Below are 17,483 nucleotides of genomic sequence, written 5' to 3' on the forward strand. Positions count from 1 at the left end.
AGGTAACGCCTGGAAAAAAATGCTTTCTTTAAAACCACATATCTAAATCTCGACGATCGGATCGGATCGAATCGAATAATGATAATCGATTCAAGATCTTGAGAATCGGAATCGAATCGATTTTTGAAAATTGAATTGAACCTAGCCCTAATCCTGCTGGTCATTTGATGTTGAGAATTGTATCGAAGTTTTAGAAATGATTATGTAACCTGACCCCTCCAGCGAGCTGCAGGATCTATTGCCTTCTCTCTCTGACACCACAGACAAAAATATTTATCTGATACATTTACAGCAGTTTACATGATGTTTTCATCCATGAGAGGTAATGAAAGGGTATGAATTTGAAGGATGCACAAGGGTTAAAAGTCCCCAGATTACCTATTACTTCCACTGAGATTCTAAAGTGTGCATGAGACCACGGGCAGATGATTTATGATGGAAGGGAAGCAGCACAACTGATGCTGCAGATAACGAGACTGTAACAACATGGGTGATTTAGAGCATCCAAATTTCATTCATACTACCCACATTCATACTTTACAGTACATATTTGTTTAATGTTGCAAAGTAAATTCAGGCAAACTAGTGTTCATTTCATTAGACGAGACAAGACGAAATATGTTCATCAACAACCTTTTTTTCCTGACTAAGACGAGACGATGACGAAACTACCCAAATGTACAAAAACGCTGACTAAGACTAAATTAACATGCATTGTTGTTGACGAAAAAGGACGAGACTAAAATGTTTTGCATAAAATAAAAACTAAGATAAAATCTCTCTTCATTTTCGTCTACAATCGTCTCTGCTTTTTTATCATGAGACCAGAGCTGTTATGCCTTTAAAATATTCTGAATGAGTTTGCGCTGTTGCTCAAGTTCAGGTCTCGTCTCAGTCTCCTGTCACTGTGATCCTCTGGCTGCAGCCCGAGACTACATGGAGGAAGAAAACTGTTGCCAACTGTTGCGCATTTTGCGTGAGTCACATGTGTCAGGCTCTGACTCACCAAATTTGGAATGTTTTAATACGAAATTCAAACAATAAATAGCTTTTTTGCCGCACTTAATGCCGACCGTTAAAGCCAGAGCTGTTGAATAACAGAGTTGTGTTCATCTCCCGGCGGGTGCGCACGCTCACGTGGCTCATGAAGTTCTTAATAGTTCCACACAAGCCAATGTCAATGACAATGTCAATACATTGAATAGACAACAGCTTCACTATACAGGTAAACAGTACAGTAATGAACATTTTGAAGAGTTGTTTTGGTAGTAAAAACTATTTGTGCTAGCCTAGAAATCTAGACGCACCCTAGCGGCAGCAAATCTAATCTGCCGTGAGTATCGTCTCGCAACTCTCAATACAGTTCTGAGCTGTAAAAAACAAACTTTGGTCAGGCCAATCACATTGTGTATAGAGTCGGTGGGCGGGGCTTAACATAATGATGGCCGAGTTGCACTTGCGTGCTACTAGTAAACACAGAAGCTGACGAACAGCGGCCTTTCGAATCAGCTTTGACCCCGAATCTAGAAGACTTGGAGTTTAGCTTTTCTCTGAGAAAAGAACAAAGAACGGCACTGAAGTCATTCTTAAAATGGGAAGATGTGTTCGGAGTTTTGCCGACCGGATACGGCGAAAGTTTAATCTGTCAACTAGCTCCGCTTCATGTTGCTCTGTTTGGTTGTAGCGCTATCCAATTGCGTGCAGAGGGAGTTTGAAAGACAACCATTTATCCCGCCCCTTGGATTGAGGCCTGGCAATGGTGAGTTTCCAGACCAAACATCTTGATGTGCGTCTGGCTTGTCAGGCTATATTTCTGCAATAATTATGGTCCTTTATTTTTATTTTTATTTTATTTTCTTTTCTTTTCTTTTCTTCTTTTTTTTTTCTTTTCTTTTCTTTTTATTATTTATATTACTATTAGTGTAATGATTAAGGATAAAATAGAGAATTCCAATGCAAAGAGGCAGATTTAGAATAATTTTGTGGCTGGAAATATAATACTTTTCTGCTTTAACCACTTTGTGCCTGTATGGCTCTTTAATAAATAAATAAATAAATATATATGTATCTAGACTAGATTTTCTTAAATATGACATTTTAAAACATTAATACCTTGCATCATAATATTTTAATTGTATTATACTTATATAAGCACACACAAGTGAATATTAATGAATTCCATAAAATTTAATTTTACCCAATAAAAGTTTAAAATAGTGCTTAAAAAGGCAAACTTATGCTCCCTTATAAGTACAGTTAGCTATATAAATTAATTAATATGGATCGAAATCGATACATTTAGCAAAGTTGCATTTTGCATTCAACAAAAATCATTCATCAAGTGTATTTTGTCTGGTAATTATGACATTTAACCAATATTTGAGATGTGGGAAACATTATTTGACTGAAATGGTATTAGAAAATCTCAGAAATAATTTATGTAAAAAAGACTAAAATTTTTGAACTTAAACTTGAACAAGATATATTGAGTTTTCTTTTGAATAAAACTAGACTAAAATGACAAGACTTGTAGTCGACTAAAACTTGACTAAATAAAAAAGATATGTAAATGACTAAATATGACTAAAACTAAGAAGGACATTTAGCACAAGACTAAGACTAAATTAAAACTAGGTGACAAAATTAATACAGGCAAACAATGCATTTCTAAATTTTAAGTCCTTAAATGTCAAGTCTGCCTGAAATGTATGAATTCTCACACTGCTGCTGTTAGACACATGCAATATATGCAATTTTGGGAATGATTTACAATTCAATTTCCTGCTCTACTGTGTGATGGCAAATTACAGAGGAAATGTAGGGAATGAAATGTCCCGGAGTTCTGTGCTGTGACATGTACAACAACATAATTTATACCTTTAGTCATGGCAGACGGAGCAACTAGAAGACAAAGCCTTTGGGCGTTTTCACACCTGAAAGTCCGCACCAAGGTCCAAACCTATATATATAGCCTAGTCAAGCAGGGCACGCTGTTCACGCGAGCTGACTACACAAGCGGTTTTGTTTAGCAGGTACTGTGATGGAGAGATAATCAGTGTTATTCACTTCACCTGTCATTGTTCATAAAAAACAGGTAAAGCCACTGTGGAGGCAGTGGCTCAGTGGTGTGGCGGCAGTGGCTCAGTGGTTCATGTAGATTGTCTACAAACCAGAAGGTTGGTGGTTCGATCCCGGTTCCATCTGACCAAGTGTCGAGGTGTCCATGAGCAAGACACCTAACCCCAGCTGCTCCCGACGAGCTGGATGGTGCCTTACATGGCTGACATCGCCGTCAGTGTATGAATGGGTGAATGTGAGGCGATATGTAAAGCGCTTTGGATGGCCATAGGGTCTGTTGAAAGCGCTATATAAATGCAGTCCATTTACCATAAGGTTATACCTGATGAAGTCATGTGAAAAAAGTTAACACCCTATTCAATTCCATGGTTTTCTGTATCAGGGCAAGTAAATCATTCAAAAATCATCTGGTCCTTGCCAGATCTTAAATTTTGAAAACAAACCCTGATATTATACTGTGCCAAATTTGTTTAGCAAAAATAAAGCCAAAATGGAAAAGCCATTGGTGACAGTTTACTTACAGTTTACACCATTACTGTTAACAGGATTTAAAGGCAAATAACGGTCAGGCACTGCTAATCAAATGCCCTTGATTAACTGATCACCAGCAAGTTTGATCACCTCTATAAAAGCTGAAGTTTTGGCAATTTGCTGGTCTGGAGCATCCAGCTTAGTGTTAAAACATGCCTAGGAGGAAAGACATCAGCAATGATCTTAGGGAAGCAACTGTTGCTGCCATCAATCTGAGAAGTTACAAGGCCATTTCCAAAAAAATTTAAGACATTCAAAACAGATCTTCCCATGAGTGGGCATACCAGCAAATTCGCCCTCGAGATCAAATATTAAATTGTGAAATGCGTAGAAAAATTGCAGACAACCCAAGAACTACACCTCAGACTCTACAGGCCTCAGTTAACATTTTAAATGTAATGTGTGGCTGGTTCTGACATACATATCAGTGTGAGGCATTAACAGTTAAACTGTGCTGTTACAGGTGTTTTTGTTTTGTTTGTTTTTTTATTTATTTTTATTAATTTATTTTTTATTTATTTTTTTTGTGTGTGTTTTCCAAATGTTAAGATTTTAAACTATTTTTTGTTTTTATTATTACAGTAATATGGTTTTCCATTTGATAAGAAACAGACTTCTCATAGCCTGACAAGCCAGACCCACATCAAGATGTTTGGTCTGGAAACTCACCATAGACAGGGCTCAATCCGAGGGGCGAGATAAACGGTTGTGTTTCAAACTCCCTCTACACACGATAGGATAGCGCTACACCAACCAGAGCAACGAAGGTGAAACAGAGCTTGTTGATAGATTAAACATTAACCGTATCCGGTCGGCTAAACTCCGAACACATCTTCCCTTTTTAAGAATGACTTCAGTGCCGTTCTTTGTTTTTTTTCTCAGAGAAAAGCTTAACTCCAAGTCTTCCAGAATTTCAGTCAAAGCTGATTCGAAAGACTGCCGCCGTTCATCAGTTTCTGTGTTTACTAGACAAAAGAAGCACGCAAACGCAACTCGGCCGTCGTCATTATGGCCCCGCCCGCCGACTCTATACACGATGTGATTGGCCCGTCCAGATTGTGAGGAATGCAGCTCAGAAAGGTATTGAGAGTTCCTAGACGACACTTGCGGGCAGATTAAATTTGCTGCCGCTAGGATGCGTCTAGATTTCTAGGCTAGACTTCTCACCCTTTACTAATAAAAAATTAGACTCCTCATATCACGATGTACAGAGACTGCAGAAAGCAACCAATAAATTTGATGTACAGCCTACCTAAGTTAATAAAGTTTATAATAATAATAGCAAGTCGTACCGAAGAAAGCACAACATGGTCAGTGCTGTTTGTTATTGTCATGACAGCAATCAATGCCAAACCACCAACGTTTCTGTGGTAACCTAGAGCACTCCTGCATTCAGATGAGGGATGGAAATTAGCCCCCGCCACCAGCCCAATGCAGATGATTTTGATATGTGGCAGGTAAACCCGTTTCACCTACTGGCCACCGTGGCGGGTAAATAAAAATAGCTACTGTTTCACCTCTTTGTAAACTTTGATCAATGGATGCGAGTGCGCCGTATGTTTGAATATGACCAGTCGTTTTCTCCGTCATCAGCCGGATGTAGTGCCAGAAGACGCAAATGAGAACTTGCACGCGCTGTAAGAAGATCTTTCTCGGTGAACTCACCCGAAAGCGTGCACACGACTCACAGCACGCAAATATTGAGTTATCTTTCAAGTATTGCGCTTAAACGGACAAACTCACACAAGAAGTATGTCAACATGTCCATCTTGATAAGTATCCTAGCAGAAATAGTCTGAATATGCCTTAAGTGAGCTGTATACAGTCGAGAAAAACAAAGCATATCCCTGCATTTGGTCTTAAAGGAGCAGTAACCTTTACTGCTGTCTGTTTAATGTCAAACAAAAGATAAGGACATCACTCACTGCTCTTGATTGAATAGCTTTTGCAAGTTTAATAGGGATTAATCTTTAATTTAAACAGTTAAAGGGTTAGTTCACCTAAAAATAAAATTGATGTCATTAATGACTCACCCTAACACCGCTCCACACCTGTAAGACCTCCGTTCATCTTCAGAACACAGTTTAAGATATTTTATATTTAGTCTGACAGTGTATCTGGTGTAGGCACACTATACTGTCCATGTCCAGAAAGGGAATAAAAACATCATCAAAGTAGTCCATATGTGACATCAGTTAGTTCATTAGAATCTCTTGAAGCATCGAAAATAAATTTTCGTCCAAAAATAGCAAAAACTTCGACTTTATTCAGCATTGTCTTCTCTTCCACATGTTTTATTGTATACTGATATGTGAAATTATTTTTAAATTAAATTATACATTAAAATAATTATATATACTATTTAAATAATAATATTCTGTTAATGACCAAAAAAAATTCAGGTGAGGTCAAGTGTCATATTTGACCATGTCTAAGATGTATTTAAATGTAAAACCTACAAATAAGTAAGCATTTATTATCTGCAATACTTTAAGCAACTTGACTATTATTTATTAAAGAGCCATACAGGAACTTTGTGTAATTGCATTACAAATGAAAATTATTATTTCTCCGGCCACAAAGTGATTCTAATTTGCCTCTTTGTGTTGGAATTCTCTATTTTAACCTTACTTACTACACTAATTGTAATATAAATAATATAAATATTAGGGAAAAAAATCTTTAAGTAGTCATTAATAGACCATAATTATGTAAATAGTATATATAAATATTTTAAAGTATGATTTAATTAAAAAAATATTTTCACATATCAGTCGCCTTTGGCTTGGCTTGCTCAGTTGGGGACACTAAAATTATGATCCAAGTTATTCAACTAAATATACAAATAAAATGTATTAATTAGGTCTTATTTAATTCTAGAAACTATAATACTGATCTGCCAACATTGCCGCTATATGATAAATTAAAATAAGCTGATAACATCACTGTTTTCTCCAGAACGACTGTACAGCCAAATCAAATTTTGTTGCAATATTATCCTGTTTAACACTATGAAGCTGCTTTGAAACAATCGTCATTGTAAAAGCGCTATATAAATAAAGATGATTGATTGATTGATTGATTGATTGATTGATTCCTATACAATAAAAATAAATAAAACAAACATTACTCATAGCATTATAACTGCACTGTTCTTAGATTTAAAGATGGCAGAGACTAGTCTAGATGTGCAAGACGCTAGTTAGTGCAAATAGATTATATTGATCATATTGTAGGTATATTAAGTACCTGTTAGAGACTTTATTTTTATTTAAAGGGGTGGTTCTGTGGTGTTTTTTAGGCCTGGTTGTGTTTGGTATGGTTGTGGTTTGGTTATGGTTTGGCTTGGTCGTGTATATTTTACCTGTATTTTACACCGCTGTCTCCACTGTCCTTTGAACAGCTTGTTTGCTTCCTGCTTCTATGAAGCCTATCCCTCCGAAAAATACATTGGTCTTAGATTGGTAGATGGCCAAATGTAGGTTTATGTGTTTTTATTGGCCACACCCCTTACCATTACGGGCAGAAGTCACATCTGCAGTGTAAATAATGGTGTCAATATTGCCATACCAATTCTCGTTATTGTAGAATGAATATAACCAAATATGTTTCACAAAAAATTAAAATATATGAGCCCGGTACAAAACCTACCCATGCCTCTACTAGTCTACTGCACTGGCCAAATGAAACACAAATGTGTTTTGCATGACTGTAGCTGAAATAGCATGTCGTCAAACACAACGATGTACACTAATAACTGAAACGTCAAAAATAAATGATGTTCGCGGGTGTGATTACATATACGTTTGTTGGTGTTTGTAGCCGTTTGTTGGAGAAGAATGAAACAATTTAGTATTATATTGTATATATACAATATTAACAATTTTAATTGCTTAGCGTAGCCAAACCACGTTGGTCTTGATGCAACCAAAACGCCCACAGAAACTAACGTTACACATTTAAAAGACATGTACTTACAGGTTTAGGCCCATAAACAGCAGCTTCTGCCTTTAAAGTGGGAACTGCTTCATCTTTTAGTATGAGCCTTTGAGCAAATCCAGTATTGAACTCGTTAAGATTCTTGAAGCTTTCTTCCATGAAATGTCCCAGATGGCTAAATTTACATGGTAATCAGCAGGAACTGAATTAAACACAAATTGTAACCGTTGCTCCCGAAGTCCAGCGTACCGAGGAAGGCCGAACACAGAAGTCGTGGACTTGGGGAGAAAATAACATTGTTTCGATGGCATGTCTGCAACACTCTAGCCTACTGCAACAGCTCTCTCTTCCATAATGACTGCGATGCGGCCTCACCCACTTTGTTGCGTGTGCGCGGGGGCAGTGTTTATGTTAATAGCAAGGGTTTATGATGTCACCAGCCCGGAAAAGAAGCTTGTTGTAGTCCAAACCGGCCGTTTTTGTAGGCAATAAACTGCCATAACTTTAAAAGACAATATCTCCGTTTGCATTGAACTTTTAGAACTGTAACTTGGCAGATACTGTTTATGCTCAAGCAGCAACATTACACACTAACTTAAGTTAAAAAATTGCATTTTCATTGCATGTTTGTTGTATTTTTATTTTTTATTTTTTTTATTTTTTTTTGCATTTATTGGCTCCATATGTTTCCATATCCTACTCTGTGTCTCTTAAAATGTCCTGTATGAGCCTCTGACAGGCTTTCTTGTGATCACTGGTGATTACAGATCTGATTACTGGATCAGACGAGAGCCCCTAATGTACGTAACTTATAATACAAAGCCTACTCAAAACTTAGTTAAATGTAAAACCATGAAATGTGATGTTACAGAGTTAATTCTGGGGATATCAAGTTAAACTGTACATGGTAAAACTAAACTAAATGTCTTTTCAGTTTATCACAGTTCTCTGTTGTATATAATTGTATGTAAGTAATCTTGCTATTAGCCCGGTAGCAGTAATTTACTGTTGGAATTACAAGACATTCAGGGGAATATTTGAGAAAAAAATATATACAGTGAACATTTATTTATTTATTTTTTAAGTTGTATTTTTGCAAAACTTACAAATGACGATACTGGGGTTGTATGATAAATTGAGTGGTTGCTTGCTTTCTTAAGGCAAAATTCAAATTCCAAGCAAATATTTTTTTTCTTTTTTTTTTGGTTTATTACTTTATTATTCTTATAATAATAAAGGTTTTTGAGGTCTAATCACCTCAAAAAAGATCAATTCTAGTCTAGCCCAGTGTTTCCCAATCCTGTTCCTGGTTGCACACCAACAGTACACATACTTGTTGAATGTCTCTCCTATCTGACCCATCCATTTTTAGGTCTCTGACTGAGTGTTTAGGATTGAGTGTTCAGGACGGATGGGATCAGATTGGTGCCAGACTGAAGCACACACTGCACTGGTTGCACAACATCACTTTAAGAGCATTATGTGATATTAATTATTCAGAAGCCAAGCTCTGCTTTAGATGAGTCTGTATGAAAGCTAATTAACAATTTAGCTTTATTTTCACTGGAAATTTATTTGCAACAAAGTGCTGAGAGTATGGTTTCAGCACAGTTCCACTCTCTACAGTGCAGTTCATTGACCTTCCCAGGTAGTTCATCTGGTCCGCTCTGAAGTGTTCTTTAGTGTGTGAGCTCCAGAAAGCAGCTTCAACACGGAGCACCTGCTGTAAATGTGCTATACACAACTGTGTTCATAATGCACAGCGTACAGAGAGAGAACAAGCTTTATATAAATAGGAGACGGATTATTCGAAGAAGCACCATGCCCCTGTGAGCGCCAGGCTCTGACACGTCAAGCCTGGGTTTCCTACAGAGCCGGGCCAAACGAGGATGATGTTGTGTGTTTCACTGCAGGAAAGGCAGGGCTGCAGCTCCAGCTGTTTCCTAACATGTCATACATCATCACACAACACTATTTCCACACCACCCTGTTCCATCCCTTTTTTCTTTATTGCTGGAAAAAGGAACACCTTGTATGTAGATGACATCAGCGCATGTCCAAGGTTCAGGTAATGGAAAGGTGCTGGGGCTGTGTGTGCATCCTGTTTTCCCCACATGCTTAATGATAATGCCCCACTGCGTCACATGGGTTAATTGATTGTGTTTTGGGAGGTTACATGATAAGGTGTCCCATGGTGTAACCCGGCCCATTTGAATCCATCACCAATGACACAATGAGCAACAATAACACAATGAGCCCTGTGAATAAGATTGTAAACATGAGCTGTGTCGCAGGGATTTTGTGTTAGATGAGTTTTTTTCACGTTTTAAGCCACATTTGTCCAGAGACTGTTAAAACTCTCAATCTCCCAGATTCATGTTCACTGTGGCTTGAGCTGCTTAATGTGATGCTGCTCAAATGGACACCAGGTCACTGATGTGATGTGCTGTGCAGGTGGGCAGCTCAGTAGTTTTTGGGGCAGAGCACTTGTATCTCTCTCTGTACTTTAAACTTAAACGTCATAATTGATAAACATCAATGCAATGAATTGAGATGAATAATGACACTGTTGACTACTTTACACATGCACTGTGATTATATCTAATAAACATTTAATTACTGTAATATGTTTGTATGACGCGAACAAACAGCTTCACTCCCGTTTACATGCAATTTTCATTATTCTGAAATCATAACATAACATAATCTGTGTACATCACAAATACATGCATATTTTGGAAAATGCAAATGTCTGCATGCCTGTTTGTTGTGATTAAAATCTGCATATGCCACATATTTGACAACAATTATGGTTGGTACGATTAAGAGTGTAATGGCATCAATTTGATCAAAGTACTTGGTTACATTTATGACAGTTATCTTCTGAATAATGACTTTTTTGTCTTTTGTAGAGCTGCTTTAAAGCGGAAATTGGATGTTTCAAAATTGAAGTTATTTTAAAATAAATGTTTTTAAATTAAAATAAATGTGACTTGACTTGGCATCTGAGAGAAAACGCTTGCTCTGTCCATCACAGTCAGTCGTCTCCTGTCAGATTTGATAGAGCGACGCTGAATTAAATATTAGTTGCTGAATGGCCCTGAGAGACAATGGCTTTATAATGATCAGGTGATGTTCAGGAAACACTAACCTTCTCTTCCACTTTGCTGACACTAGATTAATAATGCAAGCAGAAGGACACCCATCAGAGTTGACGCTAATGGCCTTGATCTGAACTTAACGTTGACTTCCTTTCAATTATAACCATGCATGCAGCCTCTTTCACTCACTTGCACGGTTAAGTATCCTTATGGCTGTACTAATTTTGTCAATCATTGCAGCATCCAGCAGATAATACTCAAAAAAAAAAAAATTACCATTGTAAAGTCTCTCATAGAGCTAGAAAGCATGGGAGATCACCCAATGAGGGATCTTTTTTCCTCTGCTGCTCTGGAGAGCATGAACTAACACATGGTGGTTGAGATATCGGCTGCTCTGTCTCAGACCCTTGCCTGAACTGATTTCCATGTGTGGACTACATTAAAAACTCATCCATTGTCATTCTCTGTAAAACGGTCTCGTTTCAAGCACTGTGAGCTGTAGCTTTTTACTATCCTTAGAGGTCATACAGAAATGTCCTAACACCACAGATGAATATGGTAAAAAAAAAGAAAGATGAAGTAACGGATAGATATTGCCATAATTTAACATTCAATTGATCACAGTATATCAAGACAAATGATTTGCAAGTTTTCTGAAATGTTATTTTCTTGTTATATCCCCTAAATGTTATTTTATTATTCTATAAATTAAATTTTCTTATTTGATTTTGTTGACTTTGTTGACTCTTTCAATTAGAAATTTTAAATAGCAATAGTTTCTTGTATTGAATGGAAAATGGCTGATTAATCAACACAACTTGGCCACCGTTTTGTCTTGCAGAGGGTGTCTGTGAGATCTGGCTGACCAGTGAGGATACGGGTGCGTATGGGCGGGACATCGGCACTGACCTGCCATCTCTGCTCTGGGAACTGGTGAAGGAGATCCCGGAGGGAGCTATGTTGCGCCTTGGGATGACCAACCCACCGTATATATTGGAACATCTGGAGGTACATCCTCAGACAAACAATCTGACCCCACCCATCATACACCTCATCATCTTGAAGTAGAAATCCTTGTCCTTTTTGGGACATTTTTTGGTCACCATGAGGAAAAAATCTTATAAATCATACAGAAGGAGTTTGTTTGATAAAGTAAAACTGCAGAATGTTTCCTGTGATGGGTAGGTTTAGGGGTAGGGGCTGTGTAGGGGGATAGAAAATACAGTTTGTACAGTATAAAATCCATTATGCCTATAGAAAGTCTCCATAAAACATGGAAACACTACATGTGTGTGTGTGCGTGCGTGCGTGTGTGTTATTCGTTCATTAAGGTAGGCTTGCTTTTTTTCCACAGTAAATGACAATTTATAACATCATATAAATAATCAATGTGAGCATGTTCTGATGTCTTCTTGTTGTTTGTATGCCCAGTCCTTTAGATGGCTTGTGTCTGTCTGGTTGTTTTCTAGCATACTGTAGTGATACCTCTTTCAGAGCTCATTGACTTCAGTCTCAATTCCATCATTCTAGAACAATACCCAGAATGTTGTGTTTTTCCTCCTTGAAGCCCCAAATGCTGAGGACACCCGTAATCCCTCAGACGGCTGCAAGAAGTGCTGAAGAAGCAGTTTTAATTTGTGGAGGGTTAATTGAGGTTGTAATTTTGTCCCCCTATGTATAGATTACGTTTATGCTCTGTTACATTCAAATTAAAAAGCGATAATTTTTCCCCCCTAAATGAAAAGAAATAACAATTAAATGCTAATTAGAAATGTAGGCGTGCCTGTATACGTGCTAGAGGACGGTTATTTCTTTTTATGTGCTAATTTGATTTCCATCATTGGACTATTTGTCCTTATTTAATTTCCATGTGCTCAGCAAGTATTTTTTTAAATTGCATATCGCTTCTTTGATGCGTCTATTTTTCTCGAGGAAAGTGGCTGTGGACGTTACTTCTGCTGCTGCTTTCTTGAAAATTGACTAAGTCTATTGACTTCTGCTACAAGAGCAGGTGAAACTATAAAGCCTTCATTTGGTGTGTGGCTCTGTAATCGATGGTAAAATAGATAGTACATGTGTTGTGTCAGACACTTTGTAAGAATGAGGTAAAATGGTTTTCATAGGTGATGGAAATACCAAATACTGTCTGGACAGATAACGTCCACTACCCCTCCACATAGACAGATGACACATCCTCTCAAAGCTTACAGGCTTTCATTTCCTAAATCATCACAGGGACGCTGGCGTAACAGAACTGTTCCTCCTCTCATCTGAACACATCCCCCTGACTTGGAGAGATCTCCTCCATTTACTGCCTCTTAAGTGTTTTTGTGGGTGGAGAGCTTTCACAGCGCTAGTAAATGACTGCGATTTGGGAGGTTGCGGCAACGGCTGTCTGACACTCTTTCTGAGGACTCATTTAACAGCATTAGAGGTGTTTAGCAGAACAGATGTGTGATTTATGGACCCTCTGCTCAGCGTTTGGAAATGGCAGAAGCACCTGTCAGACAGGAGAGGACTGATCAGCACTGTTTAAAAGAGATCTTACGTGTCGCTTACAAAATTGACTCTTTCTGAAGAAAATGGGTTACATGGACTAATAATTGTGCTCTTATGTGTAGAGAAAAGGTTTTCATGCAAAATTACTTTTAGACAGGTACATTTAAGTAGTTAGTACCAATCATGCCACTATCAGTAAAATTTCTGTACCATAGCAAAAGCTATGCTATAATATATATATATATATATATATATATATATATATATATATATATATATATATATATATATATATATATATATATATATATATATATATATATATATATATATATATAAAACGTCTGTATCATTACAAAAACTATGCTATAGTTTACTATATATATATATAGTAAACTATAGCATAGTTTTTGTAATGATACAGACGTTTTACTGATAGTGTCATGATTGGCACTAACTACTTACATGTATAATACAATTGCCTGGTCTGATGAGTCGCGATTTCTGTTGAGACACATCAGACGCCCACATTCAGATGGTAGAGTCAGAATTTGGCATAAACAGAATGAGAACATGGATCCATCATGCCTTGTTACTACTGTGCAGGCTGGTGGTGGTGGTGTAATGGTGTGGGGGATGTTTTCTTGGCACACTTTAGGCCCCTTAGTGCCAATTGGGCATTGTTTAAATGCCACGGCCTACCTGGGCATTGTTTCTGACCATGTCTTTATGACCACCATGTACCCATCCTCTGATGGCTACTTCCAGCTGGATAATGCACCATGTCACAAAGCTCAAATAATTTCAAATTGTTTGCTTGAACATGACAATAAGTTCACTGTATTAAAATGGCCCCCACAGTCACCAGATCTCAACCCAATAGAGCATCTTTGGGATGTGGTGAAACGGCCCTGGGTGTGGCCGTGCCCTGGATGTGGCCCACAAATCTCCATCAACTGCAAGATGCTATCCTATTAATTTGGGCCAACATTTCTAAAGAATGCTTTCAGCACCTTGTTGAAACAATGCGACGTAGTAATTCTGGCAGTTCTGAAGGCGAAAAGGGGTCAAACAGTATTAGTATGGTGTTTCTAATAATCCTTTAGGTGAGTGTATTTTGACATATTAGATCAAATTCCTAAAAACAAAATGGTTCATGGCTTAATTTTAACCGCTGTTTTATCAAATGCTAATGAGAATTGCATAAAATAACTGAGGAACAGATTCCCTTTTCATCAGGATCTTTAGTTATAAATTATCAGATTATCAGATCACGTGGCTTCACTGTAGGTGAGGAGTTGTACCCATTCAGACAGTTTACAATTACATTCAGTAAATGTGTGGCAGAGCCCACTTTAAATGCAGAGGAGCTGGAGGTTCAACTTTCTCTTTAATGTGCTTCTGATTCCTTAAATCTCTCTTTGATGTCATCCTTTTTTCTGGAAGCAAAAATTGGCGGCATGAAAGTTTAGTTTTTCCAAAGCCAGAACATATCACCTTCATTATACATTCATAAAATCTGACCTGCCGGTTAACCCGGCATGAAGCTCGCCATGCCATACAGTACATGAATACTATAAGAGCTGTGGGGCTGGTGAAATCCAAGGACAGGGATTTTTATTTGATTTTTTTTTTTTTTTATATATATATATATATATATATATATATATATATATATATATATATATATATATATATATATATATATATATATATATATATATATATATAAATTATATCTTTAAACCAAGATACAAGCTCTCTGTGCATACTGCTATGGAGCGCACACTCCATCTAAACACCTGAGCATCAAAGTCTTGTGAATAGGCTGTGACTGGTATCATGTCCGTTCCTTCTAGCCCTGCTATTCCAAAGAGGTGCAATACTCCAAATTTCTAAAAACAAACAAACATTTAATCCAGTTGATATAATACAATCTTGGGATGCTGTTTGAGAACAGTTTTTATGTATGTGTGTGGTTTGCTACAAAGAAATGTACAAAATACAATAGTTTTAGTTGCACAGTATCACTGAATTAAATTATAGGCTGATATGCATCTTTACATAGGCTATAAATCATATTTCTTATCAATAGGCTGTATACATTGAGTGACACAATGTGGCAAACTAACAGTTATTTATCCCTGATTAAAATGGCTTCTTAAAGATGCACAATAAGGTGCAAACAGAATACAGTGACATCAAAATGAGTTAAACAGTAAGTCATCATACCGAACGCTATTTCTATTATAGCAAACTAATCACATTAAACCATTTAACATTAGTTAAATTAATTACTTGATGCACACAGTACTGCACAAATTATAGCGATCACGAAAGGTCTTCGACGTTCACTCTGGGCCAATACAACAGTAAGGGGGCTAGGCTATAGCGCTCCACATTAGTTAGTTGGTTCTATACTGCCACCTTTTGGCGCAGTTGGGTAACTTGGAGAAGATTAAGTCGTGATCACAAGAAAACAACTTTTATCTCGAGATCATTATTATTCTTGGCCGTTCAGAGCTTCCGTAAATCGCTCAAAACTGAATCGTGAATTCAAAATTCTTTTTTGTATGTCTGTGCTTTTCTCGTTTGCTCTTTTTTCCACTAGCATCTTAGCATCACCATTGTCCAACCTCCACTAGTTCTAGATTGACAGCTCATCCTCTAGCCTAGTGTTTTCCAACCGGGGTGTCGCCTGACAAGAGCAGGGGTGCTGTTTAAAAGGTGCCGGCACGCACTTGCAGAGTGACTCATCTTTAAAATTGGCTGTAACTTGAAAATAATGCTTTATGTAATGACTTGACTTGGCGCTTACTGGCGCTTGTCTGTCCGCTCAGTTCAGCCAGATATGAGCTGCACATCACAAAACAAGTGTTCTCACTGATATGCTTGTTGTACTTTGTGGAGTTTTGACGTGTTTTATAGACTCAATATTGTTTCTTATTCAAAAGTGGTTAAATTCCAGGCTGCAAAAAATGTAATAGCTGCTGATAATACTAAATGGACCCTATATATGGGTATGCTGTAATAGGTGTCATATTCCTATTGGTAGGAGTAAATCAGCAGAGAGTCAGCTTATGCGAGTTTGACTAACATGACTGGCCAGCCCTAACACAATGCTTGATTTTGATGCTGGAAAATATGGAGCACACTGCATACATTAGCCTTCAAATTTTTTCCTTTGAAGTGTCTTTTAATTGCTGACCAGCATCAGTATAATTCACCCCTGCTTCTATCCAGGAGGTCACGGGGAAGTCACCTCATTAAGGCAAGCCTTTTCTAAGAGCGAAACGAGCGCTTAACAGTGATCTCCGTGTGCCCTCTGCTGTAGAGTCCTTTTCAGTGGCCTCCTCTCAGGTAAAGTACCCTCCACTGACTACGAGTGTCCGCTGATGAGTGTGGAGGTCTGGCCGTGGCCTCTGTGATGGTCAGCTAATGTTCAGACATTTTGTCAGTTTTTGCAGTTCATCATGAAAATCATAGTTAACCACACCTTGATGAATGAGAACAAATGGCCTAGGAAAGACAGCTCAGATTTCAAGACTGATGACCGATGTTTAAATTGTCCGTCTTGTCTTCCCATAGTTTCCCCTCCTCCATTACAGACTAATTTTAATCGATTCTGCCTTTAAAAATGTGGAAACAGGTAAATCAGGTCTGCTCATGTCATACAATAGAATTTAAACCTGGAAATAACTTTTGTTTTCTAAAAATTCAGAATGTGGTATTTGATTTTGTAGATGGGGAATTAGTTGGATGGTTGTGGTTTGATATTGGTTGATCTGATGTGAGGGAAAGGTTGTCCCACCCTCATACCATTAAACACATCATCCATGAATAGAAAATATGTTGCTGCAAAAGCGAGGGGAATTTATTTTAATTAAAGTTTCTGAGGGGACAATAAATAAATAAATAATGTGCATGGATAAATCATTATAATAAATGCTGAAATATTCCATAAAAAATAAGAATTGTCCATTTTATTTCATGGTGACTTTACTGTTAAGCTGAAATGGTCATGTAGTGGGAAAAATAGAAACATTTCAGACTTTTGTACTTTTGTCCAAAAAAGTAAGTAACAGTACACTCTTTCCTCGAGAGGTTTTTAAGGAATAATTCATGCCTGTCGTGCCTCATTGTCGAATGTTTAGTTTGTTTAGCTCAGTAACAAGCAATAGTGCTAGTAATGCTTGACTTAACTGCAACTAATTAAGCCATAATACAAAATAGTAAGGGAATTGAACAGAGCTTTGAATCTAGAGATGTGTGAACATTTATGGTTCAGTCAATTATAGCTCAGGCTCTGGGGAGTCTCCACAATTTGTATTTGGA

General features: G+C 37.5%; 1 protein-coding gene across 1 annotated transcript in view; it reads left to right on the forward strand.

Annotated features, from left to right (window-relative positions):
* The window catches only part of cdkal1 (CDK5 regulatory subunit associated protein 1-like 1), a 394,373-nt gene that overhangs the window by 235,906 nt on the left and 140,984 nt on the right, over positions 1–17,483 (forward strand). The window contains exon 9 of the mRNA XM_067449825.1: positions 11,491–11,657. Within this exon, the coding sequence (XP_067305926.1) occupies positions 11,491–11,657 (167 nt within the window). The remainder of the gene's footprint in view (positions 1–11,490; positions 11,658–17,483) is intronic.

This window comes from Pseudorasbora parva, chromosome 7, assembly GCF_024679245.1.
Source record: "Pseudorasbora parva isolate DD20220531a chromosome 7, ASM2467924v1, whole genome shotgun sequence".
In the NCBI taxonomy this organism is placed as follows: domain Eukaryota; kingdom Metazoa; phylum Chordata; class Actinopteri; order Cypriniformes; family Gobionidae; genus Pseudorasbora; species Pseudorasbora parva.